Raw genomic sequence first — 21,842 nt, 5'->3', positions numbered from 1 at the left:
TTAGAGGAAAAAAAACTTTATTATTTTTAATTTAGTTCGAAATGCAATTGATAGATTCTCATTGACATGAATTAACGGTGTCCATCAGAGCGAGGGAAATGTTCACAAAACTCGGTTTACCGCTGGATTTATCAACCGTTCTGTTGATGATCTTCAAGGGGATGGCTTCATGTCCCACCACACAGGAGTAAGAAGCGCCGCTGGCCCACTCCTCCGCTGCAATGGATAACAGGCTGTACATGAAGAAGGAGCTATTGCCGTTCTCCGCCATCACCTCGGTGTTCTTGTAGTTCCCGGGATTCACCGGCTTGTCATTGACGGTCCACTTGACGAAGATCTCTCGGGGGGAGAAACCTCTCACTAAGCAGCTGAGGGAGACGAATCTCTGAGCGGAGACGTCTTCAGCCGAGGGCAGGAGGACAGAGACGGACGGTTCCCGCGGATTGGGATCTGCAGAAGATGTACAATAGATGTCAGTAAAATTGGGAATTCGGGAGACATTGGAACCGCGGGTTAGATGTGAGAGAAATGTGTTTTGTGTTGGATTTTAAAGGTTTCCATTTTCCACTTTGGGATCTGTCCGGTTTCATAGCTCGGAGCTGAGGCGGACACAAGCCTTTTCCCTGAGAATTTACGGATATTGGATTCGAAAGTTTCAGAAAGTGTACAGCAGGGAAACAGGCCATTCGGCCCGCCTGTTCTGTGCTGGTGTATATATCCACACCAAGCTCATCTCACCTTACTCCCAAAGGATTGGGAAACTGCCAATGTAACACCCTTATTCAAAAGGGAGGGAGACAAAAACATGTAACTATAGGCCAGTGACCTTAACATCTGTCAGTGGGAAACGGTTAGAGTCCATTATAACGGATCCAATTGCTGAGCATTTAGAAATACACAATATAATCAACAGAGTCAGCGCGGCCTCGTGAAGGGTAAATCAGTGCCGAACAAATTTAGATGGAGAAAGACTGGATAAAGCTGAAGTAACGGGGGAATTGGGGGCCCTCGTGCAGAAACCACACAAAGAAAGTTCTGCAGGTAATATGGAGACAAATTGAATGTTGACATTTATTTCAAAGGAAATAGAATATAAACATGGGGAAGTCTGGCTAAAACTATACAAGGCACTAGTTAGTCGACACCTGGTATACTTTGGATAGTCTCGGTGCCCTTATCTACGGAAGGCAGATTGGTTTTGAAGGCAGTCCAGAGAAGGATCACGAGGTTGATCGCGAGTATGGAGGGATTTTCTTATGGGGAGAGGGTAAGTAGGCTGGGCTGTACTGATTGGAGTTTAGAAGAATGAAGGCGACCTAATCGAGACATGAAAGATTTTCAGGGAGCTTCTTAGGATAGACGCTGGGAGGTTGTTTTCCCCTGTGGGAGCGTCTAGGACCAGAGCGCAGGATCACAAAGTGAGGGTTCTCCCATTTAACAAAGAGATGAGGTGGAACTTCCTCTCTCAGAGAGTAGTGAAGCTGTGGAATTATTTAACCCGGGGGCAGTAGATTCTGGGTTGTTCAATATGTTCAAGGTTGAGAGAGAAATATTTTAAATCAGTAAAGGCGTCAAGAGATATGGGGATAAGTCGGGAAAGAGGAGTTGAAGATTATCACATCAGATCAGTCATGACCTCACTGCCGGCTGGACCGGTGTTGATGGGCCCAATGGCCTATGTCTGTGCCTAAGTCTTGTGGTCTATGGTCTCGCTCCATCTAAACCCAATATCACTGCTTTCAATTCATTGTTCGTTCATCTGCATATCAATTTCCCCCTTAAACTCTAATCGCCCAGAGTATTTAGTTAGTGGAATTCCCAATCAGAATGGACCATAAATACACTGAATGCTAAATACTGACCGCTGCACTGACACTAGAAATAGACACAATGACTCACTTATTGCTTCAATCTCTCTACCCACCTATTTTTTTGTGGATTGAAATTCTTAAAGGAGTTGGCAGGTCCTGATGGCTCGCCACACAGTCAAACACAGCACCACTCAGCCAGGCTTGTGTCGAGATGTTTAATTTGCTGACCACGCTTTCAGTATCTGCCCCAGGCTGGTCGGCAATCTCTGATTTCAGCGGCTTCTTCGCTTCACTCCAGGACACGTTGACTCCATAAGGAGCCTTCGAAATGACGCAGGTTAAGGTTACAGTCGCCTCCAATAAGACCTGTTCTATTGGTGGTGGCAGTATTGTTACTGAGGCATCAGTGCAACCGGAAGGATCTGCGAATGAAAAAAGTGGAAATTAACCCAAGTTTGATCTTCAGAATCAGGGCAGCAGTACTCAGCCTTCACTCGACATGGGAATAAATCAACTTAGAAACATCAACCTCTAAAGATCGCCTTTAATCTTCTGTAAGCAATGGAAAACCAGTTTGGTTTGTGAAAACTATTCTCATTGTGAAATACAATCAGCCCCGATATCATTCTAACGAATCAGCATTTCAGCATTCCCAATACAAATATTCCATTCCTGATCTCAGGAACGAAGTACTGGCGGCTGATCCATAAATAGGTTGGATGAACTTTCCAACACTTTACCCCGGAGCTGTTATCAGTTAAGTGTTTGAGACACCCACTGACTCAAATATAATCAGCTGTCTCAGGATAAAGCTGGCATCAAGTACCCCAGGGGCTGGTTTAGCACAGGGCAAAATAGCTGGCTTTTAAAGCAGACCAAGGCAGGCCACCAGCGCGGATCCAATTCCCATACCAGCCTCCCCGAACAGGCGCCGGAATGTGGCGACTCGGGGCTTTTCACAGTAACTTCATTTGAAGCCTACTTGTGACAATAAGCGATTTTCATTTCATTCATTCACCTCACTCACTAAATGACTTCAAATTATACGGATACATTTATTTCTATATTCATAAAATCGTGAATGATTAGCAACCCTCATGCAGCTCTTACATCAGAATGAAACACAAACGACATGGCAGTAAATTAGAAGTTATTCTGTGCTTTGCACTAACTTCAGTAAATTCCTGATTTGGATTAACATCAGAGTGCAGGATGATTTATTGTTTCCTCTGTTTGAGTCTCTTACCAGACGCGGTGATGTTGCGACTTTGGGTGACCTCTTGATGAGTGACCAGGCAGGTATAGACGGCTTTGCTGAACCATTCCCGAGCGGAGACTGTCAGCCGACTGCTCGCCGAGAAGTTCCCGTTCACTTCACAGGGGGGCGAGGTGACAAATCCTGAACCCATGGGTTGTCCATTCTTCAGCCACTTTACCGTCATTGACTTTGGCTGGAAATCGTTGATTGAACAGACCATGGTTGCAAATTTCTGTCTTGAGATTTCTTCATTGGAACTCACGGTGAGGAGAACATTTGGAGTGTTGACAGTTGGAGGGCCTTCAAGAAACACAAGTTAGACATTTCTTGAAGAAGATGTTGTAACGAATAAAATGACGAATTATATTTTAACAGTTTCTCTGTGGTCACTATTTCGCGCAGGAATCAGAACTATGCAGAGAACCATAAATGTGTAATCACCAAAGATGTAAATAAAGTAATCAAAGCATCTGTTTCTCACAGATTCCACAAAACTTACATGGAATTCCAATGCTCTTGTCTGAGCCGCTGTGTCGAACCTCACAGCTGATTTTGCTGCATCCCCCCTCTGACTCGGTGATGGTTAACTGGCTGCTCAGGGTGTAGGTTCCCTTCTTGTTTCTCACTGACGGGTATTTCTTAACTCCAGTGGTGATCAGCTGCCCATCTTTCTTCCAGGTAAGGCTGGTGATTTCTGGGGAGTAGTCCATCGCCAAACAGCCATAGGTCACGGAGCCGTCATTGTTGTGTTGCTGACAGGAGGAGACCAGGCTGTAGAGAGTGGGTGGAGACGGTGTTGCTGGGAAAGAATGGCCCATTCAACAAGTTAGACTCTGTTATTTGTGATCTATAAGTTACCAAGCACATCAAAATGTGACGATGCATTTAACCTAACATGTTTTCATTAACTGTTACATCCATATTTCAGCGTCTATTAGTTCTATGATTTGAGAATCACCATCTCTTTGCCGCCTCATTAGAAACTCGCATCCCTTTCTCCGTTTCTAACACATACAAAAAAATAACATTTGATGCCGCCTGAATGGTGTAACTGTCATTGGATTGAAGGAGAGGAGCAGAGAGTTTCCCCCATTATTTCAGCCACCATGTAAAATAAAATAGAAATGTTGCCATAGCCCCGGGGAATGCCCTTTCCTTCTGAGAGCTGACTGGTGGTGATTTAACCTGAGGGTTAAATCTTTATGAATATCCTCAGCCGGTACAACAATTGAATCCGCGCTGTTGGGATTGCTCTTCATCACAAACCAGCCGTCCAGCTAACTGAGTTGTATACGTCACAATCCAGCTAACTGAGCTGCGTACGTCACAATCCAGCTAACTGAGCTGTGTACGTCACAATCCAGCTAACTGAGCTGTGTACGTCACAATCCAGCTAACTGAGCTGTGGACGTCACAATCCAGCTAACTGAGATGTGTATGTCACAATCCAGCGAACTGAGCTGTGTACGTCACAATCCAGCTAACTGAGCTGTGTACGTCACAATCCAGCTAACTGAGCTGTGTACATCACAATCCAGCTAACTGAGCTGTGTACATCACAATCCAGCTAACTGAGCTGTGTACGTCACAATCCAGCTAACAGAGCTGTGTACTTCACAATCCAGCTATCTGAGCTGTGTACGTCACAATCCAGCTAACTGAGCTGTGTACGTCACAATCCAGCTAACTGAGCTGTGTACGTCACAATCCAGCTCACTGAGCTGTGTACGTCACAATCCAGCTAACTGAGCTGCGTACGTCACAATCCAGCTAACTGATCTGTGGACGTCACAATCCAGCTAACTGAGATGTGTACGTCACAATCCAGCAAACTGAGCTGTGTACGTCACAATCCAGATAACTGAGCTGTGTACGTCACAATCCAGCTAACTGAGCTGTGTACATGACAATCCAGCCAACTGAGCTGTGTACATCACAATCCAGCTAACTGAGCTGTGTACGTCACAATCCAGCTAGCAGAGCTGTGTATTTCACAATCCAGCTAACTGAGCTGGGTACGTCACAATCCAGCTAACTGAGCTGTGTACGTCACAATCCAGCTCACTGAGCTCTGTACGTCACAATCCAGCTAACTGAGTTGTGTACATCACAATCCAGCTAACTGAGCTGTGTACGTCACAATCCAGCTAACAGAGCTGTGTACTTCACAATCCAGCTATCTGAGCTGTGTACGTCACAATCCAGCTAACAGAGCTGTGTACTTCACAATCCAGCTATCTGAGCTGTGTACTTCACAATCCAGCTATCTGAGCTGTGTACGTCACAATCCAGCTAACTGAGCTGGGTACGTCACAATCCAGCTAACTGAGCTGTGTACGTCACAATCCAGCTCACTGAGCTGTGTACATGACAATCCAGCTAACTGAGCTGTGTACGTCACAATCCAGCTAACTGAGCTGTGTACGTCACAATCCAGCTAACTGAGCTGTGTACGTCACAATCCAGCTAGCTGAGCTGTGTACGTCACAATTCAGTTAACTGAGCCGTGTACGTCACAATCCAGCTCACTGAGCTGTGTACGTCACAATCCAGCTCACTGAGCTGTGTACGTCACAATCCAGCTAACTGAGCTGTGGACGTCACAATCCAGCGAACTGAGCTGTGTACGTCACAATCCAGCTAACTGAGCTGTGTACATCACAATCCAGCTAACTGAGCTGTGTACGTCACAATCCAGCTAACAGAGCTGTGTACTTCACAATCCAGCTAACTGAGCTGTGTACGTCACAATCCAGCTAACAGAGCTGTGTACTTCACAATCCAGCGATCTGAGCTGTGTACGTCACAATCCAGCTAACTGAGCTGTGTACGTCACAATCCAGCTAACTGAGCTGTGTACGTCACAATCCAGCTAACTGAGCTGTGTACGTCACAATCCAGCTACTGAGCTGCGTACGTCACAATCCAGCTAACTGATCTGTGGACGTCACAATCCAGCTAACTGAGATGTGTATGTCACAATCCAGCAAACTGAGCTGTGTACGTCACAATCCAGCTAACTGAGCTGTGTACGTCACAATCCAGATAACTAAGCTGCGTACGTCACAATCCAGCTAACTCAGCTGCGTACGTCACAATCCAGCTGACTGGGCTGTGTACATCACAATCCAGCTAACTGAGCTGTGGACATCACAATACAGCTAACTGAGCTGTGTACGTCACAATCCAGCTAACTGAGCTGTGTACGTCACAATCCAGCTAACTGAGCTGTGTACGTCACAATCCAGCTAACTGAGCTGTGTACATCACAATCCAGCAAACTGAGCTGTGTACATCACAATCCAGCTAACTGAGCTGTGTACGTCACAATCCAGCTCACTGAGCTGTGTACGTCACAATCCAGCTAACTGAGCTGTGTACATCACAATCCAGCTAGCTGAGCTGTGTACGTCACAATCCAGCTAACTGAGCTGTGTACGTCACAATCCAGCTGACTGAGCTGTGTACGTCACAATCCAGCTAACTGAGCTGTGTACGTCACAATCCAGCTAACTGAGCTGTGTACGTCACAATCCAGCTGACTGAGCTGTGTACGTCACAATCCAGCTATCTGAGCTGTGTACGTCACAATGCAGCTAACTGAGTTGTGTACGTCACAATCCAGCTAACTGAGCTGTGTACGTCACAATCCAGCTAACTGAGCTGCGTACGTCACAATCCAGCTAACTGAGCTGCGTACGTCACAATCCAGCTGACTGGGCTGTGTACGTCACAATCCAGCTAACTGAGCTGCGTACGTCACAATCCAGTTAACTGAGCTGTGTACATCACAATCCAGCTAACTGAGCTGTGTACATCACAATCCAGCTAACTGAGCTGCGCACGTCACAATCCAGCTATCTGAGCTGTGTACGTCACAATCCAGCTAACTGAGCTGTGTACGTCACAGTCCAGTGAGGGTGTGTGTGAGTGAGGGTCAGTGAGTGAGCTGTGTGAGTGAGGGTGTGTGAGTGAGGGTGTGTGAGTGAGGGTGTGTGAGTGAGGGTGTGTGAGTGAGGGTGTGTGAGTGAGGGTGTGTGAGTGAGGGTGTGTGAGTGAGGGTGTGTGAGTGAGTGAGGGTGTGTGAGTGAGTGAGGTTGTGTGGACGAGGGTGTGTGAGTGAGGGTGTGTGAGTGAGGGTGTGTGAGTGAGGGTGTGTGAGTGAGGGTGTGTGAGTGAGGGTGTGTGTGAGTGAGGGTATGTGTGAGTGAGGGTGAGTGAGTGAGGGTATATGTGAGTGAGGGTGAGTGAGTGAGGGTATGTGAGTGAGGGTGAGTGAGTTAGGGTGTGTGAGTGAGTGTGTGTGAGAGGGTGTGCGAGAGGGTGTGCGAGTGAGGGTGTGCGAGTGAGGCTGTGCGAGTGAGGCTGTGCGAGTGAGGGTGTGTGAGTGAGGGTGTGTGAGTGAGGGTGTGTGAGTGAGGGTGTGTGAGTGAGGGTGTGTGAGTGAGGGTGTGTGAGAGGGTGTGCGAGTGAGGGTGTGTGAGTGAGGGTGTGTGAGTGAGTGAGTGTGATTGAGGGTGTGTGAGTGAAGGTGTGTGAGTGAGAGTGTGTGAGTGAGGGTGTGTGAGTGAGGGTGTGTGAGTGAGGGTGTGTGAGTGAGGGTGTGTGAGTGAGGGTGTGTAAGTGAGGGTGTGTGAGTGAGGGTGGGTGAGTGAGGGTGGGTGAGTGAGGGTGTGTGAGTGAGGGTGTGTGAGTGAGGGTGTGTGAGTGAGGGTGTGTGAGTGAGGGTGAGTGAGTGCGGGTGTGTGAGTGAGGGTATGTGAGTGTGGGTGTGTCAGTGAGGGTGTGTGAGTGAGGGTGTGTGAGTGACAGTGTGTGAGTGAGAGTGTATGAGTGAGGGTGTGTGAGTGAGGGTGTGTGAGTGAGGGTGTGTGAGTGAGGGTGTGTGAGTGAGGGTGTGTGAGTGAGGGTGTGTGAGTGAGGGTGTGTGAGTGAGGGTGTGTGAGTGAGGGTGTGTGAGTGAGGGTGTGTGAGTGAGGGTGGGTGAGTGAGGGTGGGTGAGTGAGGGTGGGTGAGTGAGGGTGGGTGAGTGAGGGTGTGTGAGTGAGGGTGTGTGAGTGAGGGTGTGTGAGTGAGTGAGTGTGATTGAGGGTGTGTGAGTGATGGTGTGTGAGTGAGGGTGTGTGTGTGAGGGTGTGTGAGTGAGGGTGTGAGTGAGGGTGTGAGTGAGGGTGTGTGAGGGAGGGTGTGTGAGTGAGGGTGTGTGTGTGAGGGTGTGTGAGTGAGGGTGTGTGAGTGAGGGTGTGTGAGTGAGGGTGTGTGAGTGAGGGTGTGTGAGTGAGGGTGTGTGAGTGAGCGTGTGTGAGTGAGCGTGTGTGAGTGAGAGTGTGTGAGTGAGGGTGTGAATGAGGGTGTGAGAGTGAGGGTGTGAGACGGTGTGTGTGTGAATGTGTCTGTGAGAGGGTGTGTGAGTGAGGGTGTGTGAGTGAGGGCGTGTGAGTGAGGGCGTGTGAGTGAGGGTGTGTGAGTGATGGTGTGTGAGTGACGGTGTGTGGGTGAGGGTGTGTGAGTTAGGGTGTGTGAGTGAGGGTGTGTGAGGGAGGGTGTGTGTGTGAATGTGTGTGTGTGTGAATGTGTGTGTGAGTGAGGGTGTGTGAGTGAGGGCGTGTGAGTGAGGGCGTGTGAGTGAGGGTGTGTGAGTGATGGTGTGTGAGTGACGGTGTGTGGGTGAGGGTGTGTGAGTTAGGGTGTGTGAGTGAGGGTGTGTGAGGGAGGGTGTGTGTGTGAATGTGTGTGTGTGTGAATGTGTGTGTGAGTGAGGGTGTGTGAGTGAGGGTGTGAATGAGGGTGTGAGAGTGATGGTGTGTGAGTGAGGGTGTGAGACGGTGTGTGTGTGAATGTGTGTGTGAGAGGGTGGGTGAGTGAGGGTGGGTGAGTGAGGGTGAGTGAGGGTGTGTGAGTGAGGGTGTGTGAGTGAGGGTGTGTGAGTGAGGGTGTGTGAGTGAGGGTGTGTGAGTGAGGGTGTGTGAGTGAGGGCGTGTGAGTGAGGGTTTGTGAGTGAGGGTGTGTGAGTGAGGGTGTGTGAGTGAGGGTGTATGAAGGTGTGTGAGTGAGGGTGTGTGAGTGAGGGTGTGTGAGTGAGGGTGTGTGTGTGAGGGAGGGTATGTGAGTGAGGGTGAATGAGGGTGTGTGAGTGAGGGCGTGTGAGTGAGGGTGTGTGAGTGATGGTGGGTGAGTGAGGGTGTGTGAGTGATGGTGTGTGAGTGAGGGTGTGTGGGTGAGGGTGTGTAAGTTAGGGTGTGTGAGTGAGGGTGTGTGAGTGAGGGTGTGTGTGTGAATGTGTGTGTGTGTGAATGTGTATGTGAGTGAGGGTGTGTGAGTGAGGGTGTGAATGAGGGTGTGAGAGTGATGGTGTGTGAGTGAGGGTGTGAGACGGTGTGTGTGTGAATGTGTGTGTGAGAGGGTGGGTGAGCGAGGGTGGGTGAGTGAGGGTGGGTGAGTGAGGGTGTGTGAGTGAGTGTGTGTGAGTGAGTGTGTGTGAGTGAGTGTGTGTGAGTGAGGGTGTGTGAGTGAGGGTGTGTGAGTGAGGGTGTGTGAGTGAGGGCGTGTGAGTGAGGGTGTGTGAGTGAGGGTGTGTGAGTGAGGGTGTGTGAGTGAGGGTGTATGAAGGTGTGTGAGTGAGGGTGTGTGAGTGAGGGTGTGTGAGTGAGGGTGTGTGTGTGAGGGAGTGTATGTGAGTGAGGGTGAATGAGGGTGTGTGAGTGAGGGCGTGTGAATGAGGGTGTGTGAGTGAGGGTGTATGAGGGTGTGTGTGAGAGGGTGTATGAGTGAGGGTGTGAGTGAGGGCGTGTGAGAGAGGTTGTGTGAGTGAGGTTGTGTGAGAGGGTATGTGAGCGAGGGTGTGTGAGTGAGGGAGTGAGACGGTGTGTGTGAATGTGTGTGTGAAAGTGTGGGTTAGTGAGGGTGTATGAGGACGTGTGTGACTGCAGGTGTATGAGTGAGGGTGTGTGTGAGGGTGTGTGTGTGAGGGTGTGTGAGTGAGGGTGTGTGAATGAGGGTGTGTGAGTGAGGGTGTGTGAGGGTGTGTGAGTGAGGGTGTGTGAGTGAGGGTGTGTGAGTGAGGGTGTGTTAGTGACGGTGTGTGAATGAGGGTGTATGAGTGAGGTTGTGAGAGTGAGGGTATGTATGTGAGGGTGTGTGTGTGAGGGTGTGTGAGTGAGGGTGTATGATTGAGGGTGTGTGAGTGAGGGTGTGTGAGTGAGGGTGTGTGAGTCAGGTTGTGTGAGTGAGGGTGTGTGAGTGAGGGTGTGTGATTGAGAGTGTGTGAGTGAGGGTGTGAGAGTGAGGGTGTGTGAGTGAGGGTGTGAGTGAGGGTGTGTTTGTGAGGGTGTGTGAGTGTGTGTGAGTGAGGGTTTGAGTGAGGGTGTATATGCAAGGGTGTGTGAGTGAGGGCGTGTGAGTGATGGTGTGTGAATGAGGGTGTAAGTGAGGGCGTGTGAGTGAGGTTGTGTGAGTGAGAGTTGTGTGAGTGAGGGCATGAGAGTGATGGTGTGTGAGTGAGGGTGTGTGAGTGAGGGTGTGTGAGTGAGACTTTGAGTGAGGGTGAATGAATGTGGGTGGTTGAGTGGGTGAGATCTATGAGAGTGTGTGTGTGAGAGGGTGTGTGAGAGGGTGTGTGAGTGAGGGTGTGTGAGTGAGGGTGTGTGAGTGAGGGTGTGTGAGTGAGGGTGTGTGAGTGAGGGTGTGTGAGTGACGGTGTGTGAGTGAATGTGTGTGAATGAGGGTGTGTGAGTGAGGTAGTGTGAGTGAGGGTGTGTGAGTGAGGGCGTGTGTTTGAGGGTGGGTGAGTGAAGGTATGTGAGTGAGGGTATGTGAGTGAGGGTGTGTGAATGAGGTGGTGTGTGAATGAGGGTGTGTGTGTGAGGGTGTGTGTGTGAGGGTGTGTGAGTGAGGTTGTTTGAGTGAGGTTGTTTGAGTGAGGTTGTTTGAGTGAGGGTGTGTGAGTGAAGGTGTGTGAGTGAAGGTGTGTGAGTGAGGGTGTGTGAGTGAGGGTGTGTGAGTGAGTGTGTGTGAGTGAGGGTGTGTGAGTGAGGGTGTGTGAGTGAGGGTGGGTGAGTGAGGGCGTGTGAGTGAGGGTGTGTGAGTGAGGGCGTGTGAGTGAGGGTGTGTGAGTGAGGGTGTGTGAGTGAGGGTGTGTGAGTGAGGGTGTATGAAGGTGTGTGAGTGAGGGTGTGAGTGAGGGTGTGTGAGTGAGGGTGTGTGTGTGAGGGAGGGTATGTGAGTGAGGGTGAATGAGGGTGTGTGAGTGAGGGCGAGTGAGTGAGGGTGTGTGAGTGAGGGTGTATGAGGGTGTGTGTGAGAGGGTGTATGAGTGAGGGTGTGAGTGAGGGCGTGTGAGAGAGGTTGTGTGAGTCTGTGTGTGAGAGCGTGTGTGAGAGGGTGTGTGAGTGAGGTTGTGTGAGAGGGTATGTGAGCGAGGGTGTGTGAGTGAGGGAGTGAGACGGTGTGTGTGAATGTGTGTGTGAAAGTGTGGGTTAGTGAGGGTGTATGAGGACGTGTGTGACTGCAGGTGTATGAGTGAGGGTGTGTGTGAGGGTGTGTGTGTGAGGGTGTGTGAGTGAGGGTGTGTGAATGAGGGTGTGTGAGTGAGGGTGTGTGAGTGAGGATGTGTGAGTGAGGGTGTGTTAGTGACGGTGTGTGAATGAGGGTGTATGAGTGAGGTTGTGAGAGTGAGGGTGTGTGTGTGAGGGTGTGTGTGTGAGGGTGTGTGAGTGAGGTTGTGTGAGTGAGGGTGTGTGAGTGAGGGTGTGTGATTGAGAGTGTGTGAGTGAGGGTGTGAGAGTGAGGGTGTGTGAGTGAGGGTGTGAGTGAGGGTGTGTTTGTGAGGGTGTGTGAGTGTGTGTGAGTGAGGGTTTGAGTGAGGGTGTATATGCAAGGGTGTGTGAGTGAGGGCGTGTGAGTGATGGTGTGTGAATGAGGGTGTAAGTGAGGGCGTGTGAGTGAGGTTGTGTGAGTGAGGGTTGTGTGAGTGAGGGCATGAGAGTGATGGTGTGTGAGTGAGGGTGTGTGAGTGAGGGTGTGTGAGTGAGACTTTGAGTGAGGGTGAATGAATGTGGGTGGTTGAGTGAGTGAGATCTATGAGAGTGTGTGTGTGAGAGGGTGTGTGAGAGGGTGTGTGAGTGAGGGTGTGTGAGTGAGGGTGTGTGAGTGAGGGTGTGTGAGTGAGGGTATGAGAGTGAGGGTGTGTGAGTTGCGGTGTGTGAGTGAATGTGTGTGAATGAGGGTGTGAGAGTGAGGTTGTGTGAGTGAGGGCGTGTGTTTGAGGGTGTGTGAGTGAGGGTGGGTGAGTGAAGGTATGTGAGTGAGGGTATGTGAGTGAGGGTGTGTGAATGAGGTGGTGTGTGAATGAGGGTGTGTGTGTGAGGGTGTGTGTGTGAGGGTGTGTGAGTGAGGTTGTTTGAGTGAGGTTGTTTGAGTGAGGTTGTTTGAGTGAGGGTGTGTGAGTGAAGGTGTGTGAGTGAAGGTGTGTGCGCGAGGGTGTGTGAGTGAGGGCATGTGATTGAGGGTGTAAGTTTGGCGTGAGAGTGAGGATGAGAGAGTGAGGGTTGTGTGAGTGAGGGTATGAGAGTGACGGTGTGTGAGTGACGGTGTGTGTGAGAGGGTGTGTGAGTGAGGTTGTGTGAGAGGGTATGTGAGTGAGGGTGTGTGAGAGTGTGTGTGAGTGAGGGTGTGAGACAATGTGTGTGTGAATGTGTGTGTGAGAGGGTGGGTTAGTGAGGGTGTATGAGAGTGTGTGTGACTGCGGGTGTATGAGTGAGGGTGTGTGAGTGAGGGTGTGTGAGTGAGGGTGTGTGAGTGAGGGTATGAGAGTGAGGGTATGAGAGTGAGGGTATGAGAGTGAGTGACGGTGTGTGTGAGAGGGGGTGTGTGAGAGGGTGTGCGAGTGAGTGTGTGTGAATGAGGGTGTGTGAGTGAGGGTGTGTGAGTGAGGGTGTGTGAGTGTGGGTGTGTGTGTGTGAGGGTGTGTGTGTGAGGGTGTATGATTGAGGGTGTGTGTGCGTGAGGGTGTGTGAGTGAGGGTGTGTGAGTGAGGGTGTGTGTGTGAGGGTGTGTGAGTGAGGGTGTGAGAGTGAGGGTGTGTGTGTGAGGGTGTGTGAGTGAGGGTGTGAGAGTGAGGGTGTGTGAGTGAGGGTGTGTGCGTGAGGGTGTGTGAGTGAGGGTGTGTGAGTGAGGGTGTGTGAGTGAGGGTGTATATGCAAGGGTGTGTGAGTGAGGGCGTGTGAGTGAGGGTGTGTGTGAGAGGGTGTGTGAGTGAGGGTGTGTGAGTGAGGGTGTGTGAGTGAGGGTGTGAGTGAGTGAGGGCGTGTGAGTGAGGGTGTGTGAATGAGGGTGTGTGTGTGAAAGGGTGAGTGAGCGTGTGTGAGTGAGGGTTGATGTGTTAGAGTGGGTGAATGCACTTTGCTGAAAGAGGATGAGTGAGTGAGGATGTGTGATTTAGGGTTGATGAGTTAGAGTGGGTGAGTGCGTGGTGCTGAAAAAAGTTGAGTGAGAAAACAATTTAGAACTGGGACAATGAACATTCCTGCGACTTAACGGATTTTCATTTTGCAAATGGGATTTTTGTGCCCGTAAAAGTCTTGTCATATTGTGTCAGAGAGAGTGTGTTGTGTTTATTAATTCTTGTGATGTAGGCTCGGCCTGCATTTATCTTCCATCCCTCATTGACTTTGAGAAGATGCTGAGCTTCCTTCTTTAACCGTTGCAGTCCATGTGGTGTTTCCCCGAGTCCGATACATGATGTTGAACCAGCGGCAGTGCAGGAACGGAGATATATTACATAGTCATGATGGTGAATGGTGAGGAGGGGACCTTCCAGTTGGTGATGTTCCCATGTGTCTATTGTCCTTGTCCAAATGGCCGCTGTCATCGGTTTGGAAAATGCTGCCTACGGAGACACGATGAGCTTCTGCAGCGGATCTTTAGACAGTCGACAGGCTTTGGGGAGTCAGAAGATGGGTTTTTCACCTTTGATCTGTTCTTCTGGCCTCAAAATTTCTATGACTCGCCCAGATCACTTTCTGGTCCATGTTAAGCACCAGGAGGTTGTTAGTGAGGATTCACTGATGGTAATGCCAGTGAATGTTAAGGGGCGGTGGTTAGATCCGTTCTTACTGGAGGTGAGCATTGCCTTCAATTGGGTGACTTGACTGTTACTTACCACTTGTCAGCCAGAACCGGATAGAGCCTCCATGTTGCTTTATTTACATGTTTATTTAGTGACTGCACAGTTGCAAATTGTGCTGAGCATGGTGCAATCATCTGCCATCAACCCCTGTTCAGACCTGATGATGGAAAGAAGGTCATTGATGAACAAGCTGAAGACGGTTGGACCTCGGACACTGCCCTGAAGAAGTCTCGCAGTGATGTCCTAGAACTGAGCTGATTGGCCTCCAGCAATGGAATCCATCCACCTTGGTGCTGGTTGTGACTCCAACCAGCGGAGATTCTTCCCCTGATTCCCATCCATTCATTCTTTGGTTGGGCTGCTTGAGGTCTCACGTTTCAATGCTGCCTTGATTTGGCGGCACGGCAGCACAGTGGTTAACCCTGTTGCTTCACAGCACCAGGGACCCGGGTTCGATTCCCACTTGGGTCATTGCCTGTGCGGAGTCTGCACGTTCTCCCCGGAGTCTGGGTGGGTTTTCTCCGAGTGATCCGGTTTCCTCCCACAAGTCCCGAAAATCGACCTGTTAGGTGGTTTGGATATTCCGAATTCTCCCTCTGTGTACCCGAACAGGCGCCAGAGTGTGGTGACTGGGGGCTTTTCACAGTAACTTCATTGCAGTGTTAATGTAGGCCTACTTGTGACAATAATAATGATTATTATTATTGATGTTAGTTCAGTCGCTCTCACCTGTGTATCTGAAAGTGTGTGCGTCTCAGAGTGTGTGTGTGTGTGTGTGTGTGTGTGAGGGAGAATTTGGGTATGTGAGAGCCCGTGACTGTGTGTATGCATGTGTCTGCATGCATGCGTGTGATTGTTTCTGCGAGAGATGGATCAAGAGAGTGGGAGAGAGAGAGTACACGTGTGAGTGTGTGTGTGCGAGAGAGTATCTGTGTGCGAGAGTATCTGTGTGTGAGAGAATATCTGTGTGTGAGAGCGCGATTGTGTGTATTTCTGCGAGCGACAGGATATCTGTGTGTGTGAGGGAGCAAAATAGTGTGCACAGGAGAGAGACTGCATGTGCAAAATTGTGTGTGTGAGACAGCATGTGAGTGAAAGAGTGCTTTCACAAGAGAGCATGTGTGTGAGAGAGCATGTATGCACCAAAGCATGTGAGTGAGACAGCATGTATGTGAGAGCATGTGTGCGAGAGATCATGTGTGTGAGAACACATGTGTGTGAGTGTGTAACAGACCATATGTGTGAGAGAGCATGTGTGCAAGAGAGCATATGTGTGAGAGAGCATGTGTGTGAGAGAACGTGTGCATGAGACAGCATGTGTGCAAAAGAACATGTGTGTGAGAGAGCATCACTGCGAGACAGCATGTGTGAGAGAGCATGTGTGCGAGAAATCATGAGTACGAGAGAGGCCATGAGGTGTGTCAGAGTGCGTGTGTGCAAGAGAGAATGAGAGAGAGTGTGTGGGTGTGAGCGTGTGTGTCAGAGTGTGTGTGTGTGAGAGCATGAGTGTCGAGAGTGAGTGTATGAGAGAGTGTGTATGTGAGAGAGCAAGTGTATGAGAGAACATGTGAGTGAGAGGGCATGTGTGTCAGGGAGCGTGTGTGCAAGAGAGCGTGAATGTGAGAGATATGTGATTGAGAGAGTGTGCGTGAGAAAGCATGCGTGGGAGAGTACATGGGTGTGAGAGCATGTGTGCAACAGAGCAAGTGTGTGAGAAAGCATGTGTGTGAGAGAGCATGTGTGTAAACGAGCATGAGTGTGAGTGAGCAAGTGAGTGAATGTGCGAGAGAGTGTGAGTATCAGAGCGCATGTGTATGAGAGAGCATGTATGCAAGAGAGGATATATGTGTGAGAGAGCAGGAGTACAAGAGAGCATGTGTGAGCGAGAGGCTGTGTGTGTGCGAGAGAGCGTGTGTGTGAGAGCATGTGTGTGAGAGAGCATGCCTGCAAGAGACCATGCATGTCAGAGAGAGTGTATGTGTGAGAGAGTGTATGTGTGAGAGAGTGTATGTGTGAGAGAACGGATGTGTGAGAGAGCCTGTATGTGAGAGAGCGTTTTTGTGTTGGAGAGATGTGTGTGACAGGGCATGTTTGTGAACGAGCGTGTGTGCAAGAGATAATGTGTGCGAGAGTGCATGTGTGCGAGAGTGTGTGTCTGTGAATGATTGTGTATGTGAGTGAGATTGGTAAAACGTGTAAGAGAGAGTGTGTGTGAGAGTGTGAGAGAGGGAGATTGTCTGAAAGAGAGAGAGGGATAATGTGCCTGTGTCTGTGAGAGAGCGAGTGACAGTCTGTTGGTGTGTGAGGGAGAGTTGGAGAGAGAGAAAGTTGGAGACAGAGAGTATGTAAGAGAATGAGTGTGTGAGGCAATGCGTGTGTGACCGAGTATGTGTGTGAGAGAGACTGTGTGTTTTTGAAGAGCTATCGTGTATGTGAGAGTGTCTGTGAGAGAGAGTGTCTGTGTGTTTGAGGAATAGTCCGGGTTTCTGGGAGAGAGGGAGTGTGTGAGGGAGAAACAGTGTGCGGATGAGAGTGTACCTAGTGTGTCAAATTTCACTCTGAAACACAGGGGATCGAATCATTCAAACTGCTTGATTCTAATTGATAAATGGTCAACTTACGACAAATGAAATTAATAACCACTGTGAAATTAAACTGATATAAATTTCAAACTCCCTTCGCCTTTCAGCTATTTCTCCTGTCTGAACTGGGCAGAATGTATTTTCACTGAGAATGAACACATTAAATAGAACAGATTGAGGGGAGTTTAATGTCTGTGACAGAGATCCAGTGTTTGATAAGAAATAAACAAACCAGGAAACATTCACATTGGAAACTGATTACCCGATTTGATCCAATGTCTTAATTAAATACAATCAACAAAACAATGGAGGCGGGCCACCTCATCAACCGGAGCAAATAAATGTATTGTTTTCTAAATTATTTTCAGGGCAATTAAACATTCTCCAATAGCTTTGATATAACACGCCAGTATGCTACTCAATTGTAGCAGTTAATTTATGTTGAATTAGTTAGTACTAAAGTCGCATTGCAAGTTATTGCCAATTGTCAATTAGTTGACCTGTCAGCTGATTTGTACTCATAATATAAATAATAAAACATGGTTCTCTGTAATTCAAAACCTGCTCCTGCCTGAAATTTGATAAATATTTGGATTTAATTAAATATTAAACTTCAAATTATCGGATGGAATAATTCAGACATGTGTAATATCTAGAAAATGATGGAGAAATGTTTTTGTTCAATTTACGAGTTAAGAAGAAATAAGCTTGAGGCTCAGATATAATCTATTCTTCGATTGTATAATTTGTTTTATTTCAATAATGTTATATTGTGTACAGCACAGCTCTGCGAGACAGGATGTTATTATTTTTTGCAAAGCTAATATTCTCTTTTTGTAATTAAATTAATCTCTTTGAATTTCAAGCTTTTACTTGTCAAGCTCCAGCACTGTGCAGTCTGGACATTCCTACAATTCAGATAAAATCATAAGAACAATTCCTGCACTGTCAGCGACTTCCACCTCCGAGAAAACTCTTTATGATTAGGTTAGAGACAACTACAAATGACGTTGAAGAGATAATTAATATTCTTGCTGCTGCACATAAATAATACTATAACCGGATACATAAATTGCCAAACTGCAATATAAAACTCCTATTTAAGTAACTGCAAACGTAATCAGAGAAATAAAAATTAATTCAAATATATCTTGTGTAATCGAACAGTGCTGTAGAATCAGTATGTTATTATTAAAACAGTTTCATAAATAATCACAAAATATTCCCAGCCTACAAACTTTTCCGGTCATGCTGATGGTGTGCAAAGCACAGCAGAATTGTGGAAGGAGATTGATGATTAATGATATTAATATGGAAACATATTTGGATAATATGGTGATAATACCGCATTATAATTGTTTAAGTTATATTAATTTTACTCACGAATTTGAAAACGTTTTAATTAAATAGTTTCAGACTGCAGTAACGAATTGCGTTCTTAATGACGCCATGGTTTAGTTTAATCAGTAATCATTAGGTAAAATTTAAAAATGTCAATCAAATCTTTAATTCCTTTCTTTATTTTCGAAACCGGCCACGTTTACTCCCCACAATTGTGTTTCAAGGCGATTCAAACGCGCAAACCTTTTTACATTTAACCAGAAAACGTGTAACTGCTCAATGTCACCCAGTTTGAACAATGCAGAAACAACGTAGAAACAGAAAACCGCTTCACAAATTGTACTTATTCAAAGTCACCCAGACACACCATCTCCTCAGCAGCAAAACACCAAAACTCATCGTGAGGACTGAACCCGTTTCATTGAGAAGCAGCTCAATTCTACATTCAACAGAATCAAACGTAACATTTCAAAAACATCTGAATATCGAATCCAGCAAATCAGTTCGGCACCAAATGTATGAATTATCAAACTAAATAGAAATACAGAACAACAGTAATATCACTGTGAGCAGGTGGGGTATGTCCAAAATATTTTTGAAACTTTACCATATTTTATTCATGTTGGACCATATTTCAAACGCATTTAAACAGTTGACAGGAGAGATAAAAGCTGCATCCATCAATCCCACCAAGATGGAACATTGAAGAAAAGCCAGGCTGTGATTGCAGGAACAAATTATGTTCGTAAAGAGCATTTAAAACTGTGGCTTAGTTTTTAAAAAACTCTAAAATCCTGACCGTTGTCCACCCACAATCGTGTGCCAAGCAGTTTCAAACACGTGTCTTATTTTCATTCAATTACAAAACATGGAAACGCTCAATATCACCGAGTTTAAAGAGTATAGACACGCCAGAACCGATTCACAAACTTTACTCATTCAAAATCACCCAGACACAATCTCCTCAGCAGAAAACACCAAATTACATCACCGAGGGGCTGAAACTCGTCTCATGGAGAACCAGCTCAATTCTTCAAACACTTTCAATAGAATCAAACAGCATTTCAAGAAAATTTATATCTAGAACCCACCAAATCCGCCTTTCAGCAAGTGAATGAACAATTAAAACAAACAGAAATATGGAAGAATATCATCAGCATTGTCAATATGCGGGAAGTGTTCAATAAATTGACACAGATACTTCAGCATATTTTGTGAATATTGGGTAGATTTCTAACACTTGTGCAGGAGGCGGTAAAATCTGCAGCCACCAGGTGTCACCGAGATTAAACATTGCAGAAATACCAAACTGTTTAACAGGCGTTAGGTATTTAAAGTAACCCGGCCACAGTATCCTCAGCAAATAAACATCAAATCATAACATGCAGGGACTGAATCCCTCAGCAGCACCTTTTGTCAAGAGGCAGAATAATTCATTTTTCAGCAGAATCACATGAAACATTGCAACAAAATCTCAATACAGAATCCAGCAAACCCGCAATTCAGTGAACGAATGCGTAGTTAAAATAGAAATAAATAAATAAAATAAAGACTCAAGTAAAACAGTTCATAAATAATGGAATGGTTCTTACCTGCAGTCACCGTCACCATGGTCCCCTGTCCCCAGTAGTCCATAGCGTCACAGTGTCACATTCCCTGGGCAGCTCCGTACAATAACCGCACCTGCACAAAATAGACAGAAATACACCATTATTTTAAATATTCACAAACCAGCGGCAAAGTAAACTTGTAATGAATTTTCAGTAAATTAGAATTGCATTTGTGGATATCGCTTGCTGTTCAGAAATGACCCTAATGTTTTATATTTCAGAGTAACACATGAACATGTTATTGAAATCACTAACTAATGAGTGAAGAATTATCACAGATTTCCATATTAATTATTGTCATTTTGTCAGTGCTGGACATGAATAATACTTCACTGTGAATAAAGTTGGATTGTAAAAGCGATCACTGACCCAGCCTCAGTTAATTGGTGCTGAGGGGCTTTTTGTATTGACAGTAACTGCTGTGCCCCAGTTATCACAGTGAGACACAGCGTGTCAAATACTGCGGCAGACTGTTAACTGTAAAATACAGGGATTTAATTTCACTGCGCGTTCAAAAAACTAACTCTGTCTCTTCCAAGAGCGAATGGGTGAGTTATTTCAGCTTGTCCTGGTCATTACATTTATAAAGAGGATCGGAACACTTTTAAACCCTCGGGGCACATTTAGCGTGTCGGTCAACAATGATAAAGTGGAAGATTTTTATACCTTTTTACAAACTAATATTGTGTTTTATTTAAGCCTCATTTAAGTTGACAATCCTGCTGGGGCCCTGATCACCAATTTGGATAAACTCTTTCACTGAGGTTTTTGTATGAGGATGTCGCTGTGGACAGCACTGTGACCCACTGCTGTAGTCACAGTGACAGACACCCGCACAAAAACTGCACTCACTCTCTGTTCAGTCCTGCCGCTCAATATTCTCTTCAAATAGATGCGTCGTTTAGAATTCATGCAACATTTCACAAAACACAATGCACAAAGGTCTCCTCTGTGTAACAGACATATTCAAGATAACATTATATCCAGACCTGTAATTGCTAAAACTGCTAACAGAGAAGATAAACACAACTAAAGTCTCACCACATTAAGTAGGTTGGTTTGTTAGATTTTACGATTACATTTTCTCCAGATTGGTTTTGTAGCGGACGGCTTGGGGTCTGGCTCGCTGATATTAACTTCACATTTAAAACAAGTACTGACCTTCAGGTTAAGATGAAAGTTGCTGAATTCCCTCTCGAGCTGTTCTTGTGCGGGTCCAGCCCTGGTTCCTCTCGCTGTGGTGTCTTGCACAGTAATAGATGGCGGTGTCTTCGGTCTTCAGGTTCGTCATGGCCAAAGAGAAGATGCTGTTTGAAAGGTCTTTGGACGCAGTGAATCGGCCTTGAATCGCTGAGGCGTAGTACTGATAGGATGAAGTATAGTAGACAGCCAGCCACTCCAGCCCCTGCCCGGGAACCTGGCGGACCCAGTACATGTAGTAGCTGTTGAGATCGAAGCCGCTGGTTTTGCAGGTCAGTCTCAGGGAGCCGCCGGGACGCCCGCTCTCTGCCTCCGGCTGAGTCAACACAACATCCGACTGGACACCTGTAAAAATATATCAAAAAGCCCGAGGATTAATGCTGATGAAATGATTGGTGACTCTGGAACATTCCAGAGAGAGACTAACACTGAGACAGTAACAGTGAGAGACTTGGACAATAAAAACTACTCACGGGATAAGAAAGTCAGCAACAAACTGAGAGAAATGGCCCACCTCATCCTTCTGGTCATTTGGGGGAAATGGTTGTGTCCGGAACTCAGTGAACAAACCAGCTCCCGGACTGTTGGATTCGGGTCCCAGTGAGCGGCATTTAAATACCCGGCAGAAGGGGCGGGTTTCCAGGCGCCGCCTGTTGATTCCCTGGTGGAGGCGGCGACTGGATCCACGTCCCACCTTGCACCCCCCCCCCACCCCCCCCCCCCCGCCCCCCCCCCCCCCTACAGAATGGACCCAGAGATTTACTATGAGTTATTATTAAATAGACATTTATCTGTAACGGGATATTTGTTTGTCTGAATTGATTCTTTATAATGTCCCCATTGCGAAATTACGTCTGCTCATCTGTTAAGAAAAGAACTATTCCATTGCAAATTCAGTCCCTTTATTTCTACTCC

At 47.2% G+C, this 21,842-nt stretch overlaps 1 gene segment (V, D, J or C); it reads right to left on the bottom strand.

Moving 5' to 3' along the window:
* On the bottom strand, window positions 1–21,495 carry LOC140417852 (Ig heavy chain C region-like). The segment is given in 7 exon segments: window positions 1–450; window positions 1,925–2,233; window positions 3,058–3,369; window positions 3,569–3,868; window positions 19,710–19,762; window positions 20,912–21,272; window positions 21,401–21,495. Coding segments are annotated over 7 exon segments (1,785 nt in total).
* Window positions 21,496–21,842: the final 347 nt, after the last annotated feature.

This window comes from Scyliorhinus torazame, chromosome 5 (assembly GCF_047496885.1).
Source record: "Scyliorhinus torazame isolate Kashiwa2021f chromosome 5, sScyTor2.1, whole genome shotgun sequence".
NCBI classification, from domain to species: Eukaryota; Metazoa; Chordata; class Chondrichthyes; order Carcharhiniformes; family Scyliorhinidae; genus Scyliorhinus; species Scyliorhinus torazame.
The sequence above is the reverse complement of the archived record's forward strand: the minus strand, read 5'-3'. Positions and strand labels throughout refer to the sequence as shown.